This window comes from Xenopus laevis, chromosome 2S (genome assembly GCF_017654675.1).
Source record: "Xenopus laevis strain J_2021 chromosome 2S, Xenopus_laevis_v10.1, whole genome shotgun sequence".
Lineage (NCBI taxonomy): Eukaryota > Metazoa > Chordata > Amphibia > Anura > Pipidae > Xenopus > Xenopus laevis.
The window spans coordinates 18,248,198-18,275,634 of NC_054374.1; the positions used below are offsets into that span (position 1 = coordinate 18,248,198).

The 27,437-nt window shown below is 39.9% G+C and overlaps 1 protein-coding gene across 1 annotated transcript; it reads left to right on the forward strand.

Moving 5' to 3' along the window:
• The first annotated feature begins 465 nt into the window (after positions 1-465).
• Positions 466-22,275, forward strand: map3k7cl.S (MAP3K7 C-terminal like S homeolog). Its single transcript, XM_018248705.2, has 5 exons — positions 466-917; positions 3,711-3,824; positions 16,168-16,229; positions 18,495-18,610; positions 21,812-22,275. Exons 2-5 carry the CDS (start codon positions 3,755-3,757, stop codon positions 21,990-21,992), a joined length of 429 nt encoding a protein of 142 aa, XP_018104194.1. The 5' UTR covers positions 466-917; positions 3,711-3,754; the 3' UTR covers positions 21,993-22,275.
• The last annotated feature ends 5,162 nt before the right edge of the window (positions 22,276-27,437 follow it).

The window sequence follows — 27,437 nt, forward strand, 5'->3', positions numbered from 1 at the left end:
CTGTGTGGTGCACGTTGGAATAACCCCGGGCTGGTGCAGGTTTCAAGTAAGTAAATACATTCACTTGGGGGTGCCTGACATTTGCTACCCCCAAGTGCTAAACCACTTTCCTTCTCCTTTAATAGTAAGAGTCAGCAAATGCTGCTTTTGTAGGCGATTCAGTGTACAAATCCCTGAATATGTAGAGTGAATGTATGCGGGAAAGTGGCTTAGAATGACATTTTCAGATGTCATTGGATAACGCATCTATTCATTCCTTGTTTATGAACCCCCCCTACCAATGACCCTTGCTTTTCAGATGTACAAAACACAGACCCTGCTCCTAAGTGCTGACTTTGCTGACCAAAAAGCTCTTATTTGATAACGTGCCCGCGGCCAGACCCGGTCGGTTCTGTCATCTGCGCGGCTGATTGGAGCTGTGGACATTTTTGCTGACTGTAGTCACACTATCTTTGCCAGTTAGCTGGAATAGACACCGACCCTGATTGGCCCGTGCAGAAAACATTCTTGAACTGTGAAGTAAGCTCGTTTGTATTTTAGGTTGGCCGGGGCTAATGAATTAAAAGCCTTGAACTCTTCTACTCTGTCACTTTTTTTTAAAAGCCTCCGGCAGGAGAGTGATCCCTGGAGCATGGCAAGCCATTAAGTGCTCGGCCTGAGAGAGGAAAGGCAGAAGAAGCCAAGAGGCAAAGCAGAAAGAGAGACGTCCCTGGGGGAAACAAACTGTATTCGAATTGCAGGTAGCCCTATGCCTCTCCGACAGCTGTCCAAGTCTCTCAGGGCCTGTCAGTGTGCTGCTATGTAGCAGGTGCTCCTTTTGCCTCTATTCGCTCTTTACTTCATAAATCCAAACAGCAGCCAAGGCAGCGGCTGTGACCCGGGATTAACCAAGGGCACCAAACACCCAACTGAGTGAGGTAAGACGACAGGTGCAGAAACCGGCGAGGCTGTAATATCACTTAATCTGCATTCTGATACAGATTTTACAAATAAACAAGTGCCAGTGTGTATGCGGCACAGTTGTTGTTTGAGTAACGGAGCTGCTCGTTAGGCTCCTGCCTAGACACTGTCATCCCCATGAGGCTACTTGTAGCTATGCACAGGCCGCGTGCCTCCAACGTGCGACAGCCACAGGGGACCTTGTTGGCAGAGGGTGCATGAGATAGAAAACTAAGTGGGGATCAGCACTGCCATAAGCCAGTATCAGCAGAGTGGCTTCTGTTTCTGCTGAGAGTGACACTGATTCCAAAGTCTCATTGTGAACGGTTCTGCCTGACGCGTTTCACCTGCACGCTGTTATTAAATGTTTCCAAGCGTGTGCAGCCAGTAGCATCATAAGAATGTATGATTAAGCATAGCCCTGCGTGTATTTAAAGAAAACATCCCAAATGTAAAGCCAATAATTATAATATCTCACCAGTAATACGTGGGGTCTGGGTGCTCATGCCCCAGACCTACAGCTCGAGGTGGAAGTATCCGACCAAAAGAGAAAATGGCAGGCACTCACAGATCCCACAAACAGGCTGGTAAAAAAACGGAAAACTTTATTTTAGGGCAAAAAGTCGATCAATACACAGCCTTACGCGTTTCTTTAAATCTGGCACTTAATCATAGGCTTAAACAAAAGGCAGACAGGTATGCCAGGAATATACCCCAGATCCACCAATTACCAAAACACATCAATTAACCAATGAAGTAAAAAGAGGGGAGGGGCATTAAAAACAATGCACAACAAGGAAAAAAGCACCCAAGGGCATACATCCATAGCAATCTTAAAGCAGTATATATAAACTGTATATATACATGTTCATACAATAATATGATGTATTGTATCTATAATGTTTGTACAACAAGTCATTAGTGAGACATTCATAGTGACATGCATGTTAATGTTGTATTAAATGGCTGAAAATGCATTGATTAGCAGTGAGGGTATATTGATGACATTTTTTTTTTAGCAAGGGTTGTCATGTTTCCATAACTGGTTGTATAATCAGTGGTGAGACAATGTCCACAGTTCACTGGCATTTGTAGGAGTAAAATGAAGAATCTATGTAACTGCAAACTTTATTATTTTTTTTATATACCTTGTAATTCTATTGGGATTAAACCATACCAAGAAGAAGCTGTGGTCTTAAAATTGTGGAGCTAAGGATATATCTGAAATGAGAGGTCTGAGTAAGGATTTGCTTACCTGCACTTTTTTTAGAAACCAAAATTTGATTCAGTTTATTTGCATGTTTACAAAGCAGAAGACAAAGGATAGAGAATACTAATAAAATACACACACACTGCACTCAACCAATTAAACCTTATTGGTTGCTATGAGTTACTGCGCTGATGCTGGTGTGAACCTATACTGGTGCCCATAAGCCCTTGCCTTTCATTGCCGGGTCCGGTTTCATGGGATTTGAGGGTAAGAGAAACATTTTGCCACCTGCTCTGTTAATTCTTTCTTTATATGGAAACACAGTCGCCATAGTAATGTGTGTGATTGTATACAATGAGTGTTTACATGCTTAGAATAAATAAGGTCCAGTGTGATACCAGTCTTGAGTTTAAGGGCCATTGCAGGCTAAGGGATTTCATGTTTTTGCCTGGTGTGATTACTCCCCCATTAAAAATGTGTGTGTTAAAACTGTAAGCATGGTTAATTGTGGCGTCATTCTCACCTGCAAGCACCCAATGCTGAAAATCATATAAAAATGATCTGTTCATTTATTATTAGGGATACTGTCATGGGAAAAAAACATTTTTTTCAAAATGAATCAGTTAATAGTGCTGCTCCAGCAGAATTCTGCACTGAAATCCATTTCTCAAAAGAGCAAACAGATTTTTTTATATTCAATTTTGAAATCTGACATGGGGCTAGACATATTGTCAATTTCCCAGCTGCCCCAAGTCATGTGACTTGTGCTCTGATAATCTTCAATCACTCTTTACTGCTGTACTGCAAGTTGGAGTGATATCACCCCCTCCCTTTCCCCCCCCAGCAGCCAAACAAAAGAACAATGGGAAGGTAACCAGATAACAGCTCCCTAACACAAGATAACAGCTGCCTGGTAGATCTAAGAACAACACTCAATAATAAAAACCCATGTCTCACTGAGACACATTCAGTTACATTGAGAAGGAAAAACAGCAGCCTGCCAGAAAGCATTTCTCTCCTAACGTGCAGGCACAAGTCACATGACCAGGGGCAGCTGGGAAATTGACAATATGTCTAGCCCCATGTCAGATTTCAAAATTGAATATAAAAAAATCTGTTTGCTCTTTTGAGAAATGGATTTCAGTGCAGAATTCTGCTGGAGTAGCACTATTAACTGATTCATTTTGAAAAAAATGTTTTTTCCCATGGCAGTATCCCTTTGATTTAGTAGTACCGGTATATAATATATTTTATTTAATTTAGTATAGCATATAATGCAGAAATTTACATAGATTATCGTTCATTCCCCCTAAAGGACGTGCACACCTTAGACCTATATCCAGCATGTATCACGGGTTAGGTTTGTGCTCATGGTTTATGGAACGGTAATATGGTGCTGATTGCGCTCTAGATTAGCTCTGTCCTATTTTGTAATACACCCTTCTGTATAAAAAAAATCTCAAGAGTCCATGGCAGTGGCTTAACTAGATGTTACTGGGCCCAACAGCAACTTTACTTTAAATAACTTGACACCATTTCTGTGTTTCTATTTGTTCTTTAGCAATACAACATCTAGGAAAGCAAAAGACAAGCTCGACGGCACACATGATCACCACAGCAAGAATACCTGCTGATAAACCTGTACGGATCTCCTTCAGTCTTAATGACTCTACAGGTATTGGATCAGTTCTGCATGTGAATACTATGAATATCTACATATGTGCTTTTTCCAGGATTTTTGCATTAAGTATCTCTATGTGCCTTCATATTTACATGGTTTTATATTGCTTCTTCATCCTGGAATATTCTGTATAACGGACCCAGAATGAGTAGATGGATCGCTAACTCATGTTTGTCTTACCATCAACCTCTCTCTATATAGTGTTGCAACATTAGCTCATGGCCAATAACATCCAGGCAATACATAATCACTCACCCCATATCTCAGCATAACTGGGCTTTTAGCCCTTAGCTCATAACAAGTTTACAGATATATAGAAACATTGGGGTAACAGTCACCCTGCTATAGTTCCAGGGGTACCCAGGGTACAAATAAGCATTCACCCAAAATCTCCCTCTAACTGACCTTCAGACTGGGCCCCCTTAGCTCATAACAAGGTTACAGATATATAGAAACATTGGGGTAACAGTCACCCTGCTATAGTTCCAGGGGTACCCAAGGCACAAATAAGCATTCACCCAAAATCTCCCTCTAACTGGCCTTCAGACTGGGCCCCCTTAGCTCATAACAAGGTTACAGATATATAGAAACATTGGGGTAACAGTCACCCTGCTATAGTTCCAGGGGTACCCAGGGCACAAATAAGCACTCACCCCAAATCTCCCCCTAACTGGCCTTCAGGCTGGGCCCCCTTAGCTCATAACAAGGTTACAGATATATAGAAACATTGGGGTAACAGTCACCCTGCTATAGTTCCAGGGGTACCCAAGGCACAAATAAGCACTCACCCCAAATCTCCCCATAACTGGCCTTCAGGCTGGGCCCATTTAGCTCATAACAGCTGCAAATAAGCTTGACCTCCACCACCTTTTAACTATGGACCACCTAATAGGGTAGGGGCATTTGAATGTATGGTGTTTTTCCGTAGTCAACTTTTAGCTGGAACATTTCTGAGCAGACTCCTAAAACTTGACACCTTTAAAATATGCATATCCATGATGTTGGGTCATTTTGGGGTGGATTGCATGAATTCTGAGCACCCAAGGTTTTCCTGCTTAACTTTTTTTAATAACATCTGCCTAAAACCCTATAATGTCAAAAGAATGGACCAAGATGTATGATCCCAATAAACCATTTATTTTATGCTTTCATTTCTGCCCAGTACATGTCCTTCCTATTTAATCTTTATCAGGTTGCTTTTCATAGTGACATGCAGATGCCCCCACCAAAATCTGAAAAGAAACTCAGATTATTTTAAGCAACCTTACTCCTATTAGTGAAGATTGGCAAGCAGCCTTTATCTAGGTAGCCTGAGATATCACTTTGGGATGATTCTGGTTATATCTGTATCTTGAACCAAAGTGCATTTTTATTGCACCAAAGCTAAAGCAAAACTTCAATCTGAAAGCATAAGTAGTAGTACTTATCTGTTATCTACTATGTATCCCGTGCTTGAATGGCTGCCCCCATGGCTACACAGCAGCGTGTTTATATAAACTATAGTAGTACTTATCTGTTATCTACTATGTATCCCGTGCTTGAATGGCTGCCCCCATGGCTACACAGCAGCTTGTTTATATAAACTATAGTAGTATTTATCTGTTATCTACTGTGTATCCTGTGCTTGAATGGCTGCCCCCATGGCTACACAGCAGCTTGTTTATATAAACTATAGTAGTACTTATCTCTTATCTACTATGTAGCCTGTGCTTGAATGGCTGCCCCCATGGCTACACAGCAGCTTGTTTATATAAACTATAGTAGTACTTATCTGTTATCTACTGTGTATCCTGTGCTTGAATGGCTGCCCCCATGGCTACACAGCAGCTTGTTTATATAAACTATAGTAGTACTTATCTGTTATCTACTGTGTATCCTGTGCTTGAATGGCTGCCCCCATGGCTACACAGCAGCTTGTTTATATAAACTATAGTAGTACTTATCTGTTATCTACTATGTAGCCTGTGCTTGAATGGCTGCCCCCATGGCTACACAGCAGCTTGTTTATATAAACTATAGTAGTACTTATCTGTTATCTACTGTGTATCCTGTGCTTGAATGGCTGCCCCCATGGCTACACAGCAGCTTGTTTATATAAACTATAGTAGCGTTTCTGAAGCAAACACATCTGTTGTACCAATGCAAGGCAGCAATACATTATATTGTCATTCCATGAAAACACTTTCATTTTTTGTGTTACTTTTCCTTTAAAGTCATATCTAGATATGACTTTACTTATTCTGTAGTAAATTTTTGCAATTTTTCAATGGATTAAACGGTACAACAGTACAATTTAAAATGAAGAGTATCCAGAATTCCTACATTTTTGGATTCAGGGCCCCTTTTTGGCCCAATATTTGGTCAGTTTCTAACAATGAAAGAAATGTAAAAATGTTATATTTAATGGTCACCCCTAGTTAAAATTAACTAGGCCTGGGCTCCTGCCTCTGCCATACAGGTGTGGGATCAGTTATCCAAAAAATGGTTATCCAGAAAGCTCTGAATTATTTACTCAATAGGCATGTGTTATACACCCAGAGTACCACCTTCATGTGCAGGTGGTTATTGAATGCTCTAGTCTGCTTGAATTGACAAGAAAGTGAGACTAAAACAATGAGAAAAAAATTGCATTTTACCTCCTTGTTTGTAGGCACACACAGATTTCTAGGTGTCTGTTTATGTCGATAAGGTTTCTTCGTTGCTACTAATGGGAATTTAGTACTTTCCATAGTTAATACAGTACTTAGGGTCTTGTCTCACCGGATGTATTCTCTGGCAATGTTTTCTAGCTGGAGAAGTGCCTGAATCCTGCTGAGAAGCCATTATGTTAATAGAAACTGTCTGCCACCAGGGGTATGTTTTGTCCTGAAAACACTCAAATATGTGCCAAAAAGCCACCTGTCACCACTGGTGACAAGTAACTTCCATTAATACTAATGACAAGGTTCTACAATAAAAAATGCTGGTGGAGAATATTTTTCCAGTGTGTGATGAGACCAGATAATTATATGGCCTTGGGATTTTCAGTCTAGTAAAGGTTGAGGTTTATAGTTGTTCTAATTACATAGTAGTTGACCAGTTGATGAAACAGAGTCTTCTGTTTTGGGTGGTTTGGAACTCTTTCCATTTGATGTTTTCAACCATTCAAAAATACTTTTGGAATCAAAGTGATGGTCTATGAACAGAGCAGGCCAGGAGAAGGCCTGCATTGAAGCAGAATTCTGGTGAACATAACGGTTTCTCTACTTGGTACAATTAATTTTAGAGACACTAGATGTTACCTTACTACATACTTAGGTTCAAGGTCCTTTTGTGGCTGAACATTTTGCTCAGGGCCCCCTACCCTTATTACAAAGGCACAGATATACTGTAGAAGAACATTACCTTATCAGTCATCTGGCTATAGCTTCAAGCATATTTTATAGCGAATTACCATAGATGGAGAATACTGAAGGTTTAGGATGACTTAACCTCCTCAAAAAGAGACCAACTGACAAAAATAAATATATAGTTATAAACTTTCCCCTGGAATGCCATCAATTTGTAGTATGCCCCTACAGTTCACCCCAAATTTCACTGTAAGTAACCTGTGCTCCAAGACACCAAGTAAGCATTCCCCCAACCCGTCTCTAGCTGGCCATTGGGTCATACTCGGTATATGGTGGGCTGGAGCCACAGTCTGCTAACCTCTGCCTCAGAATGCCAGCCGCCATAATACACCAGCCCATGCACAGGGAAAATTGTTGAACCTGATACATTACTGATATATTATTACACTTTAGAAGTCTATCGCGCTCTCAATATAGCTTGCCCAGCTGAAGCAAGTGGCCCATCAACACATTCCCAGGACACTGTATTTGCACCTCAAATTAAAGAGTCTCAGAGCCTTGCACCTATAAATACATCCTGCAGCTGTTCAATAGATGCTTGGACAAGCCCATTATGAAATGTACTATGGTATGCAATAATGCTCCGCATACCAGGCAAGGTTATCTTTGTAGCCATTGACTCAGTTGTTTTGTGGCAGTAAAGGCTTTTTTTATGAAGTAGTTATATAATAAATTATCCTTGAATAACTTGCATTGTAGCACATGGATCCAAGACAATGCCCACCACTTACACATTGCTGGCTAATTATAGGTACTTCTTAAAGAAGAGATATAAGAGTGTCTTGAATAAGGTCACAAGACATTACCATAAAACCAGGACTTGTCACACTAAGCCCTCTGTTGGGACTTGTAATGATGGATTTGGACTCAGAGCCTATGATTTATGGCTGATGATAACTCTTTACTGTAGAATTTGAGAATTTGAGCATAAGAGGCAAGGGTATTTGCTCTGTAAGAATCTTGTTTGAAGGCCATGTTATCAGTGTCCCCAACTCCTGTGGTTGTGTATTAGTGTTTTGATTCCACCCGTAAATGTATTACTGTACCTTATATCCACTAGACAATTCTTTAAGAGGTTGAATCTGGTGCTAAATTGCCCCTGTCTATCTGTGAAGCAACACACTACTAGGGGTATGTAGTAAAAGTCAGGGAGGATGAAAGGGTAATATAAGGGGTCATTTATGTTGAGGGCCTGAAAAATTCCTCAGCCTCAGTTGCAGATTAAAGGTAGAAGTATCAACATGTACTTCTTATATATAGTTGCGCGGGGCACCACTACCTTACTCCTGCCTTTTGGTCCAAACCTAACTCTGCTGCAACTATTGACACAGAATAATCCTGGAGCTTCTGCCACCTTGGAACCAGTTGGTGGCTCCAGGGATCCTGCATCTCTAGGTGCAATGCAAGTGAGCCACAAGATTGGGGTTTACATTTTCAATGCAAATGCTAGAAATGGCCAACCAGACTTAGAAAACTTTCAGCACAACTTTTTCAGAAGCAATGACCACAATAATGCTGGAATACTGGGGGGCAATGCAGCATTGCGGGAAAAAAAAACATGGTGATCGAGTTCTAAATGGTGCATGTGTATAGTACACTGATACAGGACTTGCTACTAGGGGTAGGCAGAGTAGGCACATGCCTAGGGTGCAAAGCTGGGGGCGCCAGGCACGTAACTTCTCTGTCACCAACCCCCTAGTCCAGTCCCCGCTCTCCCCAACTGTCGCTGCTATTTTTAAGTCTATTGCTGCTTCTGCTCCGTTTCATACATGCATGCTCGAGCATGCTCCATTTTGTGCATGCGTGCACGAGCTCTAATCCGCGCATGTGTGGACTCAGCCAGCATCACGGCCGGCCAGGTTGCCTAGGGCACCTGGCCAGCTCTGAACCGGCTTTTCTATCGCAGAGAGCGCAATTTCGCTCTCTGAGCTGGTGATGCGCCCCCCCCCTCAGACCCCTGTCGGCGATCTTAAGGTAAGCGTGATGGGGGGGCACCTGGGTATAGGGCAATTTCTTGCCTATTATTTTTTTCCAGGCATTTAGTACAGAGGCCATTTCTTCACAAGCTACCAGAGCCGCGCAGTGACGTCATTGACGTACCAGCGAGAAATTTGAAAATAAAGGGATGTCCAGGATGCTGGTGCAATGCCCGATTATAGGTCACAGTTATTGTTGTTCCTGGGTGTTCCTAAATTCATTACTGATTGATCACTGGACTCTTGACCCCTTGCCTTGTTACTGCCAACAATCCTGTGCTGCCTGCCTTTGAACTTCTGCCTGAATCCTGACTACGCTTTCTCTTGAAACCTTTGGCTAACTGGACTTTAACGCTAGAGCTTCCTCCTTGGTCCGGACACTGTCATCCGAGCCGCAAGGCCCTGACAGGTGATCACTTTTAGAAGCCAAGTTAGTCTAGAATTTTGGTGCAGAGGCATTTTCTTCAAAGGCTACCTACTGTATTGAAACTAAGGTAGAACCAACGTTATTCCAGAATAATTTCCAGGCTTATGGTACAGAAGCAACTTTTCCAATGGCTAACTAAGGAAAATTAAGGCAAGCTCTGTTATAAGCTACACTGGTCCACTGCCTGTTGTTAAACTAAAACACCAAAACAGTTTTGTTAGTTCTGAGATGCTGGTTGTTACATTTCCAGCTGTCCTGAAATCTTTCCAGTCCTTCTTCTAGAATGAGTCAACCCTTGCTTTATAAAGAACAATGACTAGTAATCTTGATAAACAATTACAACCAGTTTAAGAGCTAGCTAGCACAATATTACCAGAAGCAGCTGGGGGAAGCGATTAAGTCATTCTATGTACCCATGAGCCATTCAGCATGATTCATCCCTCTGTTTTTAGCTCTTTCACTCTATTTTTAAAGAAAGCAATTAACATCCTGAAAGTAACACACTTAAAATCTGGATTGACAGCGTACACTGATGGGAGTTAAATTTGTCAGAGTGATAAAGTACCGGCAAGCCAAAACTCTCATAACTGATATTTATAGCCAAGAAATTGAAAGCTTATACCCTTTTATCATCTTGTTTAGTCTTGTTCCTTAATGCTGCTGCTAATCCTAGCTCAGGTTGCTACAGCCATCCGCTTGGCTAGGAAATAATATTGTCAATTGTTTTTATTCAATAGCGTCAGTTGTTAGTTCCAGCTGGTCAAAAGTATGAAAATGTCTCACTGAATGAGAAATTATGAAATGTTCTTTCTACTTTTACCAGCTGGGTTGGAGTTAGGCCAAGGTAAAGAAGGCACAGGCCTAATTCTTTCAAGGGACACCTTGTCATCTATCCTTTCAAGGGGAAATGTATATATTATTCATTAGGGGTGCCTAAAATAAGGCATAACTAAAGTATTTTGCAGCAAGGGGTTCTGGGATCTCTACATGAAGAACAGCTGGAAGGCTATAGGTTGTACACGTCACATTTATAGACTAATGTCTGTTCATCCATTTAAAGAATGTGGTACTAGTGTAGTACCCCAGTTGTGATCTAATTCTCCAAAATGTTGTAATATTCCTTCCCTGAGGATCAAAAGTTCATTACACCTTTGAGGATCTAGTTAAGGCTTCGTCTTTGATTTTTACATTGCTATGTTATATTCATATTGAGGTCTAATCATTGATCAAGAAAAGAACTTTCATTTGAAGCAACGTAGGGGGTTCTTCACAGTCAGGACAGTGAGGTTGTGGAATGCACTGCCGGGTGATGTTGTGATGCTGATTCAGTTAATGCCTTTAAGAATGGCTTGGATGATTTTTTGGACAGACATAATATCAAAGGCTATTGTGATACTAAGCTCTATAGTTAGTATAGATATGGGTATATAGAATTTAATAAAAAGTAGAGAGGGGTGTATGTACGGATGCTGGGTTTTCATTTGGAGGGGTTGAACTTGATGGACTTTGTCTTTTTTCAACCCAATTTAACTATGTAACTATGTAACCTTTCCTAACAAAACTGCTGCTGTTAAACTTCTGTAGGAATATAGTCAAGTATGTTTCCTTGCCCCTAGAATGCCGTTGTTAAGGATTTATAGTTACCAGCTTGTCTGGATAAAAAACACACGTGGGCTTAGATTAGTATCACTGTGTGATGCAAAGTTCAGAATGTGTCCCGAGCCTGGGGAAGGAAAACCCCTCTGTAGTTTAAATGGAAGGACTTAAAGCAAAATGAGTAGATGCCACAAAGAGTCCTACAGTTGACCGAGAAGAGTAGTGGAATTATTTTACAAGTCAAAGATCTACCACTATAGGTGTCCCAACCACTAGTAAGTGCTCTGCCAGAGTGTAAGGTGCTTTAGTGAAGCATGTTCTACTTTTTAAAATTTTAGGAGCCACCTGTTGGCCATTGTGCTACATGACCTTCTATGCAAACAGTTCTGTGCCGATATCTGGTGCACTTGGTTATTGTTTGATGTTCAGTCGTGCCAGTAACACTGATTGATGCACATGCTGTTTATAGAATTTGCCTGCAAACATAAAATAGACTTGATTCTTCAGCATATGCCAAGGCTCATAGTCATATACTGAGTCTTTTTAACCTGTGTTACACAATCTATTATTGGCTGTTTACTGTATCATTTTCATAGATCAGAACTTTTTTTAAGGCATGGCATGGGCTTGATGAAAGGTTGCACGATATAGCCTGAAAAACATTCAGACATATATCCTAAGGCGAGTGCCTTAGGATATATGTCTGAATGTTTTTCAGGCTATATCGTGCAACCTTTTGTCAAGCCCATGCCATGCCGGGGGACACTTAGTGACTTGCAAATAAATCATAAAAAGATGGTGCCTTAAACAGGATAAACACACCCTGGAGCGTAGAGGCTTTGGGCCTCAATTGTGAAGCCTTGGACAAGTTCCTGTGCGCTAAAACCAGGCATAAACCACCTTGGTTCTTCAACTATGTGCCTTGGCCCAGGTGTTGCACCCTGAGGCACAACTATTTGCAATCCTAGAATGTAGTGCTGGAATACTCCCCTTAGCTAGGGAAATCTTGGATACGCATGGAAGTGCTGGGAAAACCCTCTGCTTGCCATCATGCTCTGGCAGGTGTTAAATCCAGGATTCCCCAGCACCTGGCAGTATTGTACTCTGTACCTTACCCTGGGTTTTTATTCTGGTGCAAGCTACGAATGCACAGGCCCGGATTTGTGGAAAGGACACCAAGGCCTGGGCCTTGCTGCGACATGCTGCCCAACCCCAAGTACACAGGAGATATGATAGTTTTTTAAATTTTCCATTCACCAATCCCCATTTTTCCAGTCCCTATGATGAAAATTTGCACAAATACAGGGGAGGAAATGGGGGCGATGAACGGTAGTAGGCCTAGGGGCGCCCGCTATGTAAATCCAGCTCTGCAAATGTACCTCTTGCAAAGACATAATTGCTGCCTGCATGAGCCCATTTTGTGTTCATGCACTTAAGGGTTATTTCCTTGGGAAACTTTTAATTCACCTGGGAAAAAAAATTCTAAAAACATTCTAAATCTGTCTGAATATTTTAATCTCACTCTAAATCTCCCCTCTGCTCCTTGCCTAAAGGAAGAAGAGGTCCATGGGGATTGTCAATCGTTGCAGTCAATGCTACAAATGCAACTGTTTTTTGTATGGTTATGGCAGCTCTTGTGTATGACATACAAATACAAAACCTACCCTGGCTAAGATTATATTTTAGTGCACAATTCTTGTAAAGCAAATTAGGCCGAAGAGTAGGTTGTAAGAGCCTTGGTATTGGTGGAATGCTGCTTTTGACCAGTGCCTCATTGGGAGTGTTGTGTGTACAACTCGTCAGGTACCTTTTATCAGAAGTACCGCTCATGTGCCTCTGATGTTAGTTAGGCACGTTCACGGTTAAACAAAGAAAGGTCCTATAAGACTATACATGTGTGGTTTCTACTCACATATTTCCCTCTGCAGTCCAGCCCTGACTCTCAGAATCCCCATAGCCTACACTATACACTATAATCCTTATTCCTAGACGGTTACATGGTGATAGTGAGCTGCCGGGGCTGTGAGAGTCACACTAAATGGGAAGCGAGAGTAGGAGGTTTCATTTCAGTCACAGTGGAACTGGGAAGAAGAATATAGAGAACTTGGACCACTGCTCTTATGCCAGTAAATGGCACATCAGTCCTGTTTTATATCAAGCTTTACTTTAAAAGGACAAGGCAACGACATATTCATGACAACGCCAGTTCAATTTTCTATCCTAAAATGGGTGCATGACGTTGCCATATTAGATTTTCTGGGCAGCATGGGCATTGGTGCTTCATCATGAGGGCCTGTTATATGTCATGGGAGATGAGAGAATGTCCTGTTGGTATTCAGAACAACATATGCCTCATGCCCAATTTGGTGGGTAGAATGCTCAGGTTGTTGGCACGTGAACAGCAGGAAAAGTAAAAGTAGGTTCTTTTGACTTTTAAAATTGGATTATGAGGGTCATTTACTGACACCCAGAGACAGGTACAAAAGGACCAAAAGTGCACCCTTTAGTGCTCATTTAAAAAGCACTTGCCTCTGGGGGTAACTGACTTTTGCTAAATTGTTATGAGGGTCACAACCAGAGAACAAATTCTGCTGAACGGCATCTCTGGGACAAAGTGATGCAATTTGCACACAGACTGGTGCCGCATCTTGTGTGCAATTTCTCAAATAATATGCGGGTGTCCCTTTATTAAGCTGGAATTCTGGAGAAAAAACAAAAATGTGTGCATTTCTACCACATTTTGACATTCATTCTCAGAGTTCCATGATGATACCTCAATAAGATGCACAATTTCATGGGTGATACCAGAGGCACATATAAGGTAAGACTGCCCCATTGGGTTACCAGAGAGAACCCTGGAGTGCCCCTGTCAGTTTTGGTTCTTCCTCTTAATATAACACGTTTGGTGTATTCACTGTCCACCTCTGCTCTACCAATATGTCAGTGCAAGTGTCATATGTCACCAGGCACACACCAGCCAACCCAATCATGCTCTAGAGCAGGGGTCCCCAACCTATTTTACCCGTGAGCCACATTCAAATGTAAAAAGAGTTGGGGAGCAACACAAGCATGAAAAAGTCCCTTGGGTGCCAAATAAGGGCTGTAATTGGTTATTTGGTAACTCCTATGTCGACTGGCAGCCTACATGAGGCTCTACTTGGCACTATACTTAGTTTTTATGCAAATAAAACTTGTTTCCAAGCCTGGAATTCAAAAATATGCACCTGCTTTGAGGACACTGAGAGCAACATCCAAGGGGTTGGGCAGCAACATGTTACTCACGAGCTACTGGTTGGGAATCACTGCTCTAGAGTGTATGAGACCGGTGGAGTCATGTTCTCTGGTGGGCCTGAGGTGCCCTAAGTCCAACACTGGGCACAAATATTTGCAGCAAATAGTAAATTGTTCATCAATAGAAGAAGCTTGCTCCTGGGAAGTAAGGAGTGTCATGCAGGTGGAACATGGAAGTATACTTAACCCTCCCCCCCTCGTTTACATGTAGCTGAACTGGTACAACTGCGATGGCTTATAGATCCAGCACCATCCAGGGTGCACCAGCCTTGTGCTAGATCCCACTGCACTTTTCACCTCCTGCACCAAAGTAGGTGCAACTGCAGTTACAGATGTCTGCAAAAATAACTCAAACATGAATTCGTATGATGCCTTCATAGCAAATACTCAGAACAAGTAGAGCAGGTTGCAACAACTGATATAGAGTGCTCAGGCAGGATGGCAGTCAGAAAAGTGTTGTGTCACCAAAGTCTTTTTCAGTTTCTTATCCTGTAGCCCACCTGGTTTTGTAGGACACCCAGGCCAAGACTGCATTTAATAGCATATACAGTAGGTGCTTTCTAGCCCCTCTCAATAACATTGCCTACAGGGCTGTCAGAAGGTTTGCCATGTTATGTGGTCATGTGGGATGGAAAACCAAGGCAAGTCCTTTAGTTTGTTTTATACACTCTGCTTCAGAATGTAATGGCAAGTTGTCTGCTTTTTCAGAACTGTTTTTCATTCTTCCATAGATTTGTTGAGGTTTCTGAGGCTCAGGAGGTATGTGCTGAAAGCAGTTGGGACCTTTGATTTCATCAGAATTGGAAACTTTTCCACTTTCCACTAAAGCTGTAAAGTCAGCGTATAACATTTCTTGTAACAGCAATAAGTAAATTCAACGGGCCAGTCACTCCTTATTAAGCTTTATATAGGAGTTGCAGTGATTACGTTTCATTTGATGGCAAACTCTTCTGCTTCATTTCTAGGCTGGAGGAGCTAGCAGCTCTTTGGATATCCTGTATTGTTTCAATTCTATATTTCATGTTCTATTCCATGTAACTAAAGAAAGCACTTGAACACCCCAACTAATTCATTTTTTTCTAGGTTGAATTTTAGTTTAACAGTCCTTTATACTGCCGGTTGGCCTAACACTGCCATCTGCTGACCTTACTTGATCACATCATTTAAGCCAAAGAAAATATCAGCATATCTCATCATTATGCTATGGACTCACTGATGAATCTTGTGTCTGGTTGGGTGGGGTCAGGACAACCATTACTAAATCATTATTACACCCTAGTATTACCCCCATTATTGGTCCAATGATGAGTGAATGGGATGACGTCTTCTGACCTCATTTAAGTTCATCAGATACTTTGACTACATAAAAAGAGCATCGCCCTTCCATTTCTTAGCTCTGGGGCTGATTACAGGAGACACTTCTATGTCTATATTTAATAAAACCCCTGTATGGGGGTTTTCAGCTCTAGTTAGAAGCTGACGCTACGTAGTGACAGCATGGCAACCAGATAAACAGGCAAATCCAATACATCTGGCAAAGGAGGTGGCCAATTGCAATTGCTTGAAAGTAAGTTGAATTGCTATATATTTTATTGGAATGTAAATAAGTTTAAAAAATTGGATGACTGCAGTTGGCTAATGAATTCTTTATTTTGCAGATGAATCATCTGCAGAGAATACCTTCCCTCTGGCTTTTCCAGATCTAGATCAGCAGCTTCAGGTGAGCAACACAAATGGGTGAGATAAATGCAGGAATGTGCAACTATGTTGGAGTTGAAGAGCAGTTCTATAATTGGACTGTGTTCAGGGGCCATAGGTAGAGAATCATAGTTTATGGTGCAACATTTGTGGGAATTTATTAAGGGTTGAATAATAAATTCTAATTCTAATTTTCAAATTTATTTTGGTGTTAAAATTGACACATTCAAATTTAAATTTCCCAATTCGAATGTAAATTCAAATGTGGGATTTATCACACCTCAACCATTGAAACAGTTCTAATTCGATTATTTGTCACCTAAAACCTGCCGAGTTCATTTACAAATCAATGACAGAAGTCCGTTGAATATGTTAACTGCCTTCCTGACATTGAAGTTTTTTTCGGAGGAAAACTCGATTCGAATTCGATTGCATTTTTGGGTCGGGACTATTCGATCGAATATTAGACGGTCACATTTTTCTTAGCCTCCCATTCGAGTTGTGAGTATATTCGAATTTATTGGAGGCATATTTACCAATGGTCGAATTTTGAAAATTTAAAAAAACTTCGAAATTCGAATTCAATAAAACCAACCGAAATTAAGTTGAAGTTTTTTTTTGGTCGAATAGGTCAGTTTTCAATCGAATAGGTCCGTATTCGGCAGAATTTGAATCATAGGAATCGAAGGAATAGCACATTCGATCGAATTCGATTCAAAGTTTTTGCCAAAAGTCCACCAATTGACTTCTAGGTTCTAGGAGGTCCTCCATAGGCTTAAACAGCAATTCAGCAGGTTTTAGATGGCAACTGGTCTAAGTCAAATTTTTAAAAAGAGAATACATGATAAATTTCGATATTCTCATTTTCTAATTTTTTTCAAATTCGAATCGAATTTGGACTATTCTCTAGTCAAATTACACAAAAAATAGCTCGAAATTCAAATTTTTTTCATTGGAAACTTCACCTCGACCATTGATAAATCTGCCCCTTAGAGAAAAAAAAATTCACATAAATTCGAAATTCGACCTTTGATAAATATGCCCATTGGTGTGGATTCTACCTGAAATCCCATGGAGTAATCCCCTTGGTTGACCATGCCCTTAATGATGCCAGATTACATCATTGCCTGCTAATAGCTTCTTCTTATAACTCAGGGAGGATTATGGAATGTGATTAGGAAGGTTACCCAACAGTATGAGACAATGGCTGTTTAGGCAAAACTAAGGGGCAATTGTATTTAGGGATGAGCGAAACATTTTGTCGAGAAAAAACTCCCATAGACCACAAGATACTAAAAAAATTGAGCATTTCAAAGGAGAAGAAAAGTTTTTTATACTTGGGGGTGCCAAAAGTTGGGCACTTACCTGACACTCGGGCTGGTGCTCCTATCAGAAGAAAACGGCACCAACCCAGGATTCTTCCAATGAGCACCACGGAGCGATCGTCTTCCCACTTCTCCTTTCAGGTCGCGGTTGTGCATGCACAGTAGAACTAAAAAAAACAAACTTTAACAAAAAAGTCGGCTTTTTAGTTTTACTGCGCATGCGTTTGCCATTGGAAATTTGAAAAGTGAAGAAGAGAAGAAGACGATCGCTCCATAGTGCCTGCTGAAAGAGCCCGGGCCGGTGCAGTTTTCTGCTGATAGGAGCACCGGCTCAGGGTGTCAGATAAGTAACCTAACTTTTGCACCCCCAAGTATAAATGACTTTCCTTCACCTTAAAAAAGGTTGCGCGTTTGAAAAATTGTTGCACTGTTTGACACCGTTTAACTTCAATGCTTTTGGCAAAATTTTTGCCATTTCGCAAGAAGGTTCATATTTGCTCACCACTATAATTTGTATTCAAAAATGACAATATGAAAAAATTGCAGCATAAAAATATGTCTAGTTTTTTAAAACGTACATTTTCGAGAAAATTCGAATGGTAAATTTTAGCTGATAAATCTTTCAAGCTTTTGTAGTCAATGGGGCGTCAATGATAGGTGTAACTTCAAAATTCAAATGATATAAGTTGTGGGGGTCATTTTCAAAGAAACAAACTCGAAAGCCTCTAAATTTGCAAGTTAAGTCACAAAGTTTGCATGTCAGCAAATTAAAAAAATGTAATCACCCCTTAAAGAGGTTTTCTTTTCATTTGTTTTTTGCTGTAGAGCATAATTGATTCCCCATTACTTTCTGTAGACAAATACAAAAAGGAATATAAAAATTTAAGGCAAAGGGGACCTTATATAAGAAGTGATGGGAAAATAAAAGATGACTGAACCATTTTTATTCCTTTACATTGCAGCCCCTTCCACCATGTAATTCTTCAAAAGAATCCAAACAAGTGTTTAAACAGCACTGCAAAATTGCAGAGGAATATCATGAAGTGAAGAAGGAAATTGCGCTACTGGAGGAGAGAAAGTAAGTGGCGTGTTTAGACTTTACTCTTCCATGTTGCAGTTAATGTTTGCCAAGTACACGCATTCATTTCCAGTGCTGGCAATGCTTCCCAGAGCATCTATTACTCTCCAGCAATGGATCATGATTCCCTGCTTGAAAATGATTGAGAATAAAGGGTCAGATTAATTTTTTTTCAAACATTTAGGTGGTTATTTACTAAAATCCATAAATTTCTCATTGTTTTCTTAAAACCACTTCGACCAAACGCCCATTCACTTTTAGGGGCAGATTTATCAAGGGTCGAAGTGAATTCGAGGGAATTTTCGAAGTAAAAAAAAAAAAAATCGAAATTCAAAGTAATTTTTTGGATACTTCGACCATCGAATAGGATACTACGACTTTGAATTTACTTCGAATTCGTTTCGAAGTACAGATGAAGCCACTTGGATTTGTGAGTTAAATGCATCATGACTCAGGGTTAATTGAAGAAACTGGGTTATCTAAAGTCATCTTAACTCATTTAATGCATTTAACCTTTTCATTAGCATACCAAAGCACCATTGTTCACAATGGTGAATGCTTTAATTAGATGGGATGTTGTGACACAGTTTTCTGTGATAAATGAGATAAATGGGATATCTGTGTTTAGTTATTCTGTGTCAAACAGACAAACCAAAGTGGCTGCATCTGTAAAATCGTTCGAATATTCGACCATTCGATAATCGAAGTACTGTCTCTTTAAAAAAAACTTTGACTTCAATACTTTGCCAAATTAAACCTGCCAAAGTGCTATGTTAGCCTATGGGGACCTTCTACAGCATTTTTCTAAGTTTAGTCTAAAATCGTTCAATTGTACGATAAAATCGTTCGAATCCTTCGATTAGAAGGATTTAATCGTTCGATCTAACGGTTTTACTACGACCGCAGAATACCCAAATTCGATGAAAAAGGTTCGAATTCGATATTCGAATTTGAAGTATTTCAATTCGATGGTCGAATTTCGAAGTATTTTTCACTTCGAAATTCGACCCTTGATAAATCTGCCCCCTAATGATTTAACTCGAAAAAAAATCTGGTGCAGGAAACGACTTAATAAAATCTTGAAAAAAAAATCATATGTTTTTTCTGGATTAGATGCCGGAAAACGTTGATTTTTTTGGATTATCTCCTAAAAACCACAAATTCTTTGGATTATTGTACAAAACTCAACGTAGATCATGATATCTTACAATTGTAAAAGGGACATCTGCCATTGACTTCTACATGACCTCGGCAGGTTTGAAGTTTGAGTAATTTTTTATTCTGACTTTTTAGCAAAAAAATTAAGTTTTTTTAATCTGAAAAAAAAAATTAGTTTTCCCCTTTAAAACTCTGACTACAAAAAATTGGACCTTAATAAGTAACCTCAGGGGGAAATGTTTTCCTGTTACATTTTATGTTCACAAAAATGTGTGAAAAACCAGGCTTTCCTGAGTGTGCATTTCTTGTTATCTTACTGTACATTAATATCACATATTTCTCATTTAATTTTCAAATCAATAACTGAGTATTTTTTCTATTAGATTGTAAGTTTTTTTTTTGCTACCTCGAAGCCTGCAAACATTTTATGGCAACAAAAGGAAACAGAATAATATTTTACCAAACTGTGCACAAAATGTAATTTAAAAAAAGTTGATATGCAAATAAAGTGAAGCATTTTTAATTACATTGTTCAGGATGCGAAATTAAAAATAATTATAGAGATTTAATTACATTTTAACTTCATGCTGTTTAGGAATTGAGAAAAATGTATTTAACCAGTTTACCTCCATAAAAGAGTTATTACGATTATGTCACTTCAATTTTCCATTATAATTTTTGTTTAAAGGAGAAGAAATAGCATTTTACACTTGGGGGTGCCAAAAGTTGGGTACCCTCAAGTCACTACTTTTACTTACCTTCGGTTCTTCTCACAGTTGCGCATGGGCAGTAGAGCGGAAAGCCGGACTTTAAGAAAAAAGCTGCTATTTCGCTATACTGCGCATGCGTCTGCCCTGGGAAATGTGAAACCGATGAAGCAGAAAGAGGATCTCTACGTGGTTTTCTGCTGATCGGAGCACCGGCCCAGAGTGTCAGGTAAGTAAAAATAGTCACTTGGTGGTGTATAACTTTTGGAACCCCAATTGTAAAATGCTACTCCTTCTCCTTTAAATTCTTAAATTGCTCTCATCTTTGTCTAGATATTTATTATAAGGAATCTGAAAGTAACACTGAAAAATAAACAGTAGGTTTATTTACAAAGTGCAGGGGGCAACCCCGTGGAGCTAACTTCAATGTCCCAGGCCTCTCCCCCACAATATTTTTTGGATCTTCCGCCGCTCCTTGCATGGTTGCATGCAACATCGTGGGTCACCTGCACCCCTCCATAACAGGTCCACCTCCTCTAATGTTACACCACTGGGGCAAACTGCTATTTGCACTAGGGATTCACCGAATCCAGGATTCAGTTCCAGATTTGGCCAGGATTTGGGCTTTTTCAGAGGAATTCGGATCCGGCCGAATCCTTCTGCCCGCCCAAACTGAATCCTAATTTGCATATGCAAATTGGGACAGGGAGGGAAATCCCATGACTTTTTGTCACAAAACTAGGAAGTAAAAAATGATTTCCCCTTCCCACCTCTAATTTGCATATGCAAATTAAGATTTGGTTTGGTATTCGGACAAATCTTTTGCTAAGGATTCGGGTGTTTGGTCGAATCCAAAATAGTGGATTTGGTGCATCCCTAATTTGCACCCTGTTATAACAGTGATATCCAGAATGCTCAGGAACTGAGGTTTTCCAGATAAAGGATCTTTCTGTAATTTGGATCTCCATATTTTACATCTAGGAAAAAATAATTTAAACTTTAAGAAAACCCAAGGATTGTTTTGCCTTCAATAAGGATTAATTATATCTTAGTTTGGATCAAGCAGAGGGTATGATTTTACTATTGCAGGGAAAAAGAAAATCTTTTTTTAATTATTTGATTAAAATAGAGTCTATGGGAGATGGCCGTCCCATAAGTCATAGCTTTCTGCATAATGGGTATCTGGATAACGGATCCCATATCTGTACTTTGTCTCCTTGGTGGCTACAAAATAGGAATAAAAACACGTGACACTGCCCTATTAGGTTAGAAGGGTCTGTAATATCAAATATATCAAAATAATTTCTGACATGAAAACTATTTCTCTTTTCTGTAGAAGAGAACTGATCGCAAGGCTGGATCAAGTGGAAAAGGAGAATGTGGATGCCGTGCACTTAGCTCAGGAATTTGAGGACCTTTCTAAAGAGAACCAGAGCCTTAACCTCGCTCATGCCCGATGTAAAGAGCAACTGGAGAAACTGAGAATACAGTATCAGAAAATGCAGGGCTCTTCCTAACTGGAGTGTGATGATAAATGAAATGCTCAGATGAACGTCCTACAGGCTCATATGAACCCATAGTGGATCCCAAGGACCCATGGTCTAAATTGGGACACTTTTGCTTCTTTGTCCCATTTCTAGTAACCAGATCAACGAATTTGAAGGCAAACATCTTATATGTTGGAGTAGGTAACTAGAATTTACCCCCTTAATACCTTTGTCATAGGTAAATTTAGGGGGTTATTTATCAAAGTCCGAATTTATCTCAATATTTTCTGAAAACCACTGAAAAATCTGATTTCTGATTTTCACTACATTTTTGGATTTTTCATCCGATTTTCACTATTTTTTCGGATTTTTTCACCCAAAAACTCAGAATTTTACCCTAAAACTCAGAAAACTTCGGGGTATTGCCAAAAACCCAGCGGGCATCAAAAAATAATTGGGACTTCTCCCATTGACTTCTCCCATTGACTTATATGCAACCTCAACAGGTCTGAGATGCCGGATTTTCAGATTTGGACTGATTTGGTTTAATAATTTCCGAAAAATGTATGATTTTTTTAAAAGTCCGATTTTATAAAAAAAAAATCACAAATTTTTCGTGATTTTTGCATTCAGAGTTTAATAAATAACCCCCTTAACCAGAGGTTCGACCACTGGGGGGTAATTTATTAATGTCCAAATGCCAAAAACTCTTAAAATTAGAGTTTTTTTTACTATAAGATCCAAAAAAAATGTAAAAAATGTGTGTGTAAAATTGTTTGTGATTTATTATACCCCGAAGATGGAAAAAGTCATAAGCTGAAATTCTGGCATCTCAGATCTGCTGAGGTTGTGTATAAGTCAATGGATGAAGTCCCGAAGATATTCTGATCTGCGCTGGGTTTCCTGCAAAAAAAAAAAAAGCTTTCGGATGGAAAATCGAATTTTCGTACGATTTTCATGAGTTTTTTCCTCCACTGAAATGTTTCCGGAACATGTATTGATAAATAAGGGAAAATAACCCATGCGGATTTGGTCGGAGTATATTTCAGAAAATTAGATAAATTCGGATTTTAATACATAACCCCGCTTGACACACATTGGCTACAGACTGCCCTCATTTGTGCAAATTAGGGAAAATTTGCTTGTTAAACTACATGGAAGACATAAAGAATTGAATATAGAATTCTGCAGGGTTTTAAGCCTTTCACTCTCTGATCAAATCAATAACCCAATTCCATTGATCTTAATAAAATCAATATTTAACTTTTCCCTCCCTTCCTGGAATTCAATATCTCAGACCCCTACAATTCCAACCGGTCCAATGTATTGCCTCGTTAAGTAATCTGTTGTCAATTTTTATGTAATTTTTCAGCCTCATATCTATCGGCATAAATATTTATTAATTTTGATCAATTTGACCCACAGTCACCATTTGCTAAGGTTTTGAACGGACTGTAAATCAATTTAGAATGATTTGTTCTGAATCCATCTGAATTTAACTGATCAAACTTTTTTTTTCAATTCATAAATTGCCAAAATCATCATGGACCAATCCGTAATAATTATTGATTAATCTGCCACCATGGGTTCAAGGGGTACACTAGAGTACCGGGGTTCATATGTGTCAATAAGACTTTCGACAATGGCAGCACTTTCTCTCCTTCTTTCCTCCCCCTTTTTTAACAGGGCAAAATCTGAAACTGAAACGTTCTTATTTTGATCCTTAGGAGCACATTCACATTAAATTGGGATTTTCCTGAAAAGCCCTCTGTATACACAAACCCCTCCTACCCCAGCTGGAGACTTTGCTGGAGTCTTTTTTAAAATGAAGCAGAATGTGCCCTTACTTGAAAAGCCCTCTGTATAAACAAACCCCCTCCAACCCCAGCTGGATACTTTCCTGGAGTCTTTTAAGGATGAAGTAGAATGTGCCCCCTTTTAATTTCAAAATTTGTCCTGTTTAGTTTAATATATATAACAAAATCCACAGATATTTCATAATTAAGCCAAAATGCATGTTCAGTGTAAGCCCTTTTCATTAAACTAATATTGAAGAATTACAGAATACAATCAGAGAAAATATTCCAAGAATTTTACATATAATATTGCTGGGATCTTATAGAAAAATCAATTGCATTTCTCTCAATATTATATATTTAATAGTTCAACTATTTAACAGTGATGTTGCTCTCCAACCCCTTGGATATTGCTCCCAAAGCAGCTGCTTATTTTTGAATTCCAGGCTTGGAGGCAAGTTTGTATAAAACCAGGTGTACTGGCAAACAGAACCTCAGTCCATATAAGGACTACAAAATAACAAATCACAGGCCATATTTGGCACCCCAGGAACTTTTTTCATGCTTATGTTGCTCCCCAACTCTTTTCATACTTGAATGTGACTCACAGGTAAAATAGTTTGAATAATCCTACTCTCATTCAAATTTAATTCTGGATGAATTCTAATGCTTTTCTTTCTCTTTATCACTCATTTACCCTGGTGAATAAAATACAGAGAATTCACACACACACATTTTTACATTGGTTCACTGTGAAAGCCATAATGATATTCTAGGCTGCCTATTGCTCTGTAACCATTCACATCAAAGTGGCTCCAAACAAACACATGGAGTAAAGGAAAACTTAACATTGTTGGTGCATTAGTAGGAACTAGGAGTAGGCAGAAGAAGCACGTGCCTAGGGTGCAATAGTGTGGGGGCACTGGGCACATACCTGTTCTGGTCCCCTAGTTCAGGCCTTACAGGCAGGATCTCAAATGGTGCCAGTTTTAATAGTTCCCTGGGCCCCCCGGGTCTTCCTATCTACACTCGTCATTGTAATTTGGAAGGGGTCAGGGATTTACACCAGTTGCCTAGGGCGCCAATATAACTTTGTCCTGCACTGACCTGCGGCTTGCCCCATAAATACAGTGCTGACTACATTAGTCAACGTTGTGTTGGCGAAGGGTGGGCAGGGCTAAGTCCATATGCGCCTGCTCACCCCACCCCCTAAATTAATGAATGAATGAATGAAACATGCAGTAAGTTAAATGTTGCAGAAAAAAATATAAACAGGCGAACCATAGATTAAATGGATTATCTAATTGTTGGCCCTGGACATTGCCCTGCCCCCTTCCCTGGTCCCGTCCCCCAGTGGCAGAACTATTGGGGGTGCAAGAGGTGCGACTGCACCAGGGTTCGCACCCTCTCGGGGACTGCTGGCGGTTTGTGCAATTGCTCCGCTTAGGGTTGCCACCTGTCTGAATTTGACCCGGATGGCCCAGTTTTCAGAAGGGCTGCCCGGGTCAGTTTGCCCGGTTTTACAAATAAGGAAAATGGGGTAGGATCTCCCTTGATTGACATGGCGATCAGCCAATCACTGATCACCATGTCATAGCACATCCCACATGCAACGTCACTGACCCGCCCCTGTGACGCCAAGTCCGTGCCCCCTGCCCGGATCTTGAGCCGTTACTGACATCCCAACTATCCCGATTCCATCCCCTTCCACCCAATACTTGACCCCCTTTTATTTTTAAACTCTTTGAACCTTATGAAAATTCGCCTCTGCCTTTATACTAGACAGGATTACCCTCCCTATAACAGATGATAATTTTCCTGTATTCAATTGGTAGAAAAATGTGAAAACACACCTTCTAAAACCCCAAGAACCCTAGTATATGAATGTGACATATTTCAATCATTTTCCTTTATTCACCAGAATAAGCTTTTTCTAAGCATCCCAGAAATGCTACAGAGTCAGAGCCTCCCTGCTTGCTGGGACTCAATAGGCCAGATCGCAGGTTTCCTGGATTTCGGAAAGACTTGTGCTGTAGGTTGAAACAAGCCAATATCTCTTTAATGTTAGAATGTTTAAGTGGAAGAAGCTCTGTTAGTTGCTCCTATGCTGCACCTGCTGATGTATGTTGCAAAATAACGAATCGTTCTCTGTTACAATTCCATTTGTGTATGCTATTTTTTCAATTAAAAAAAATGTACTGTACATATAAAACCTATTTCTGGGCATTTTGTCTTGTTGACTCTTTTTAGGCCTTACACCCTTTTCTTTAGCCACAATCTTTTCTATTTGCAAAAGCAGTAGCTATATACAGGTATGGGATCTGTTATCCTGAAACCCTTTATGGAAAGACCATCTCCCATAGACTCCATTTTAATCAAATAATTCAAAATTTTGAAAAATTATTTCCTTTTTCTCTGTAATATTAAAACAGTACATTGTACTTGATCCCAACTAAGATATAATTAATCCTTATTGGAAGCAAAGCCAGCCTATTGGGTTTATTTAATGTTTACATGATTTTATAGTAGGCTTAAGGCATGAAGAAAGATCCATTATTTGGAAAACTCCAGGTCCTAAGCATTCTGGATAACAGTTCCCGTATTATCATACCGTATCTATATTGATGGCCAATTTTGTTCACCTTTGAGTTAATTGTTAGTATGATTTAGAGACTGAAATTCATTTTTTTTATTTGTGGTTTTTGAGTTATTTAGCTTTTTTCAGCAGCTCTCCAGTTTGCAATTTCAGTTATCTGATTGCTAGGGTCCAAATTACCCTATCAACCATGGATTGATTTGAATAAGAGACTGGAATATGAATAGGAGATGCCTGAATAGAAAAATGGGTCATAAAAAGAAGCAATAACAATAAATGTGTAGCCTTACAGAGCATGTTTTTTAGAAGGGGTTAGTGACCCCTGTTTGAAAGCTGGAAAGAGTCAAATAAGGAGGCAAATAATTCAAAAATTATAAAAAGGAAATAATGAAGAACAATTGAAAAGTTGCTTATATTAGTCATTCTATACTAATTCCTCATATGCACTATAGGCACATGATGGGTTCTCTTCCAAAAATAGAATATGGAAGGTCCTGGAGTAAGGACCTTCTATAGCTCATGCCATTGACTATACACTCTAGGGTGCTGTCTCTAAAGTACTATGGATTTTGCACAGCAGGTCTCTTCCTTACGTCATTCACACAACACACAAAGCCTGAGGGTTGAGACTGAAGAGAAGAGAGGCAGATGATGAAACGGCTGACACAAGGAGAGTATTCTAAGAAATATAAAAAGGCACGCTGCTTTTCTGGTTCATCGGCACAAACATGTAGCAATATTTTGTCTGCTTCCCTTACATCAAATGGACATCTGCTTCTTGGAAAAGCTTATGGTTTGATGTAACTATATTTTTACCAAGCACTTGTGCAATTAGAGGAAGCTGAGCTGGTAACCGTCCCTTCCATTTACAGGCACTTTTGTGAACAAAATCTGATGCAAACCGGAGAGTTTGTACCGACAATACAGTACTTTCCCCTTGAATTCCAACATTCCATTGTATGCAACGCACCTTGTTTACAAAATACCAATAGAGTCAGTGTTGGACTGGGACACCAGGGGCCCACCTTCGACCAGGGGTCCACTTGCAGTACTATTATTCTTCCTCTCCTCACTCAACCTCTA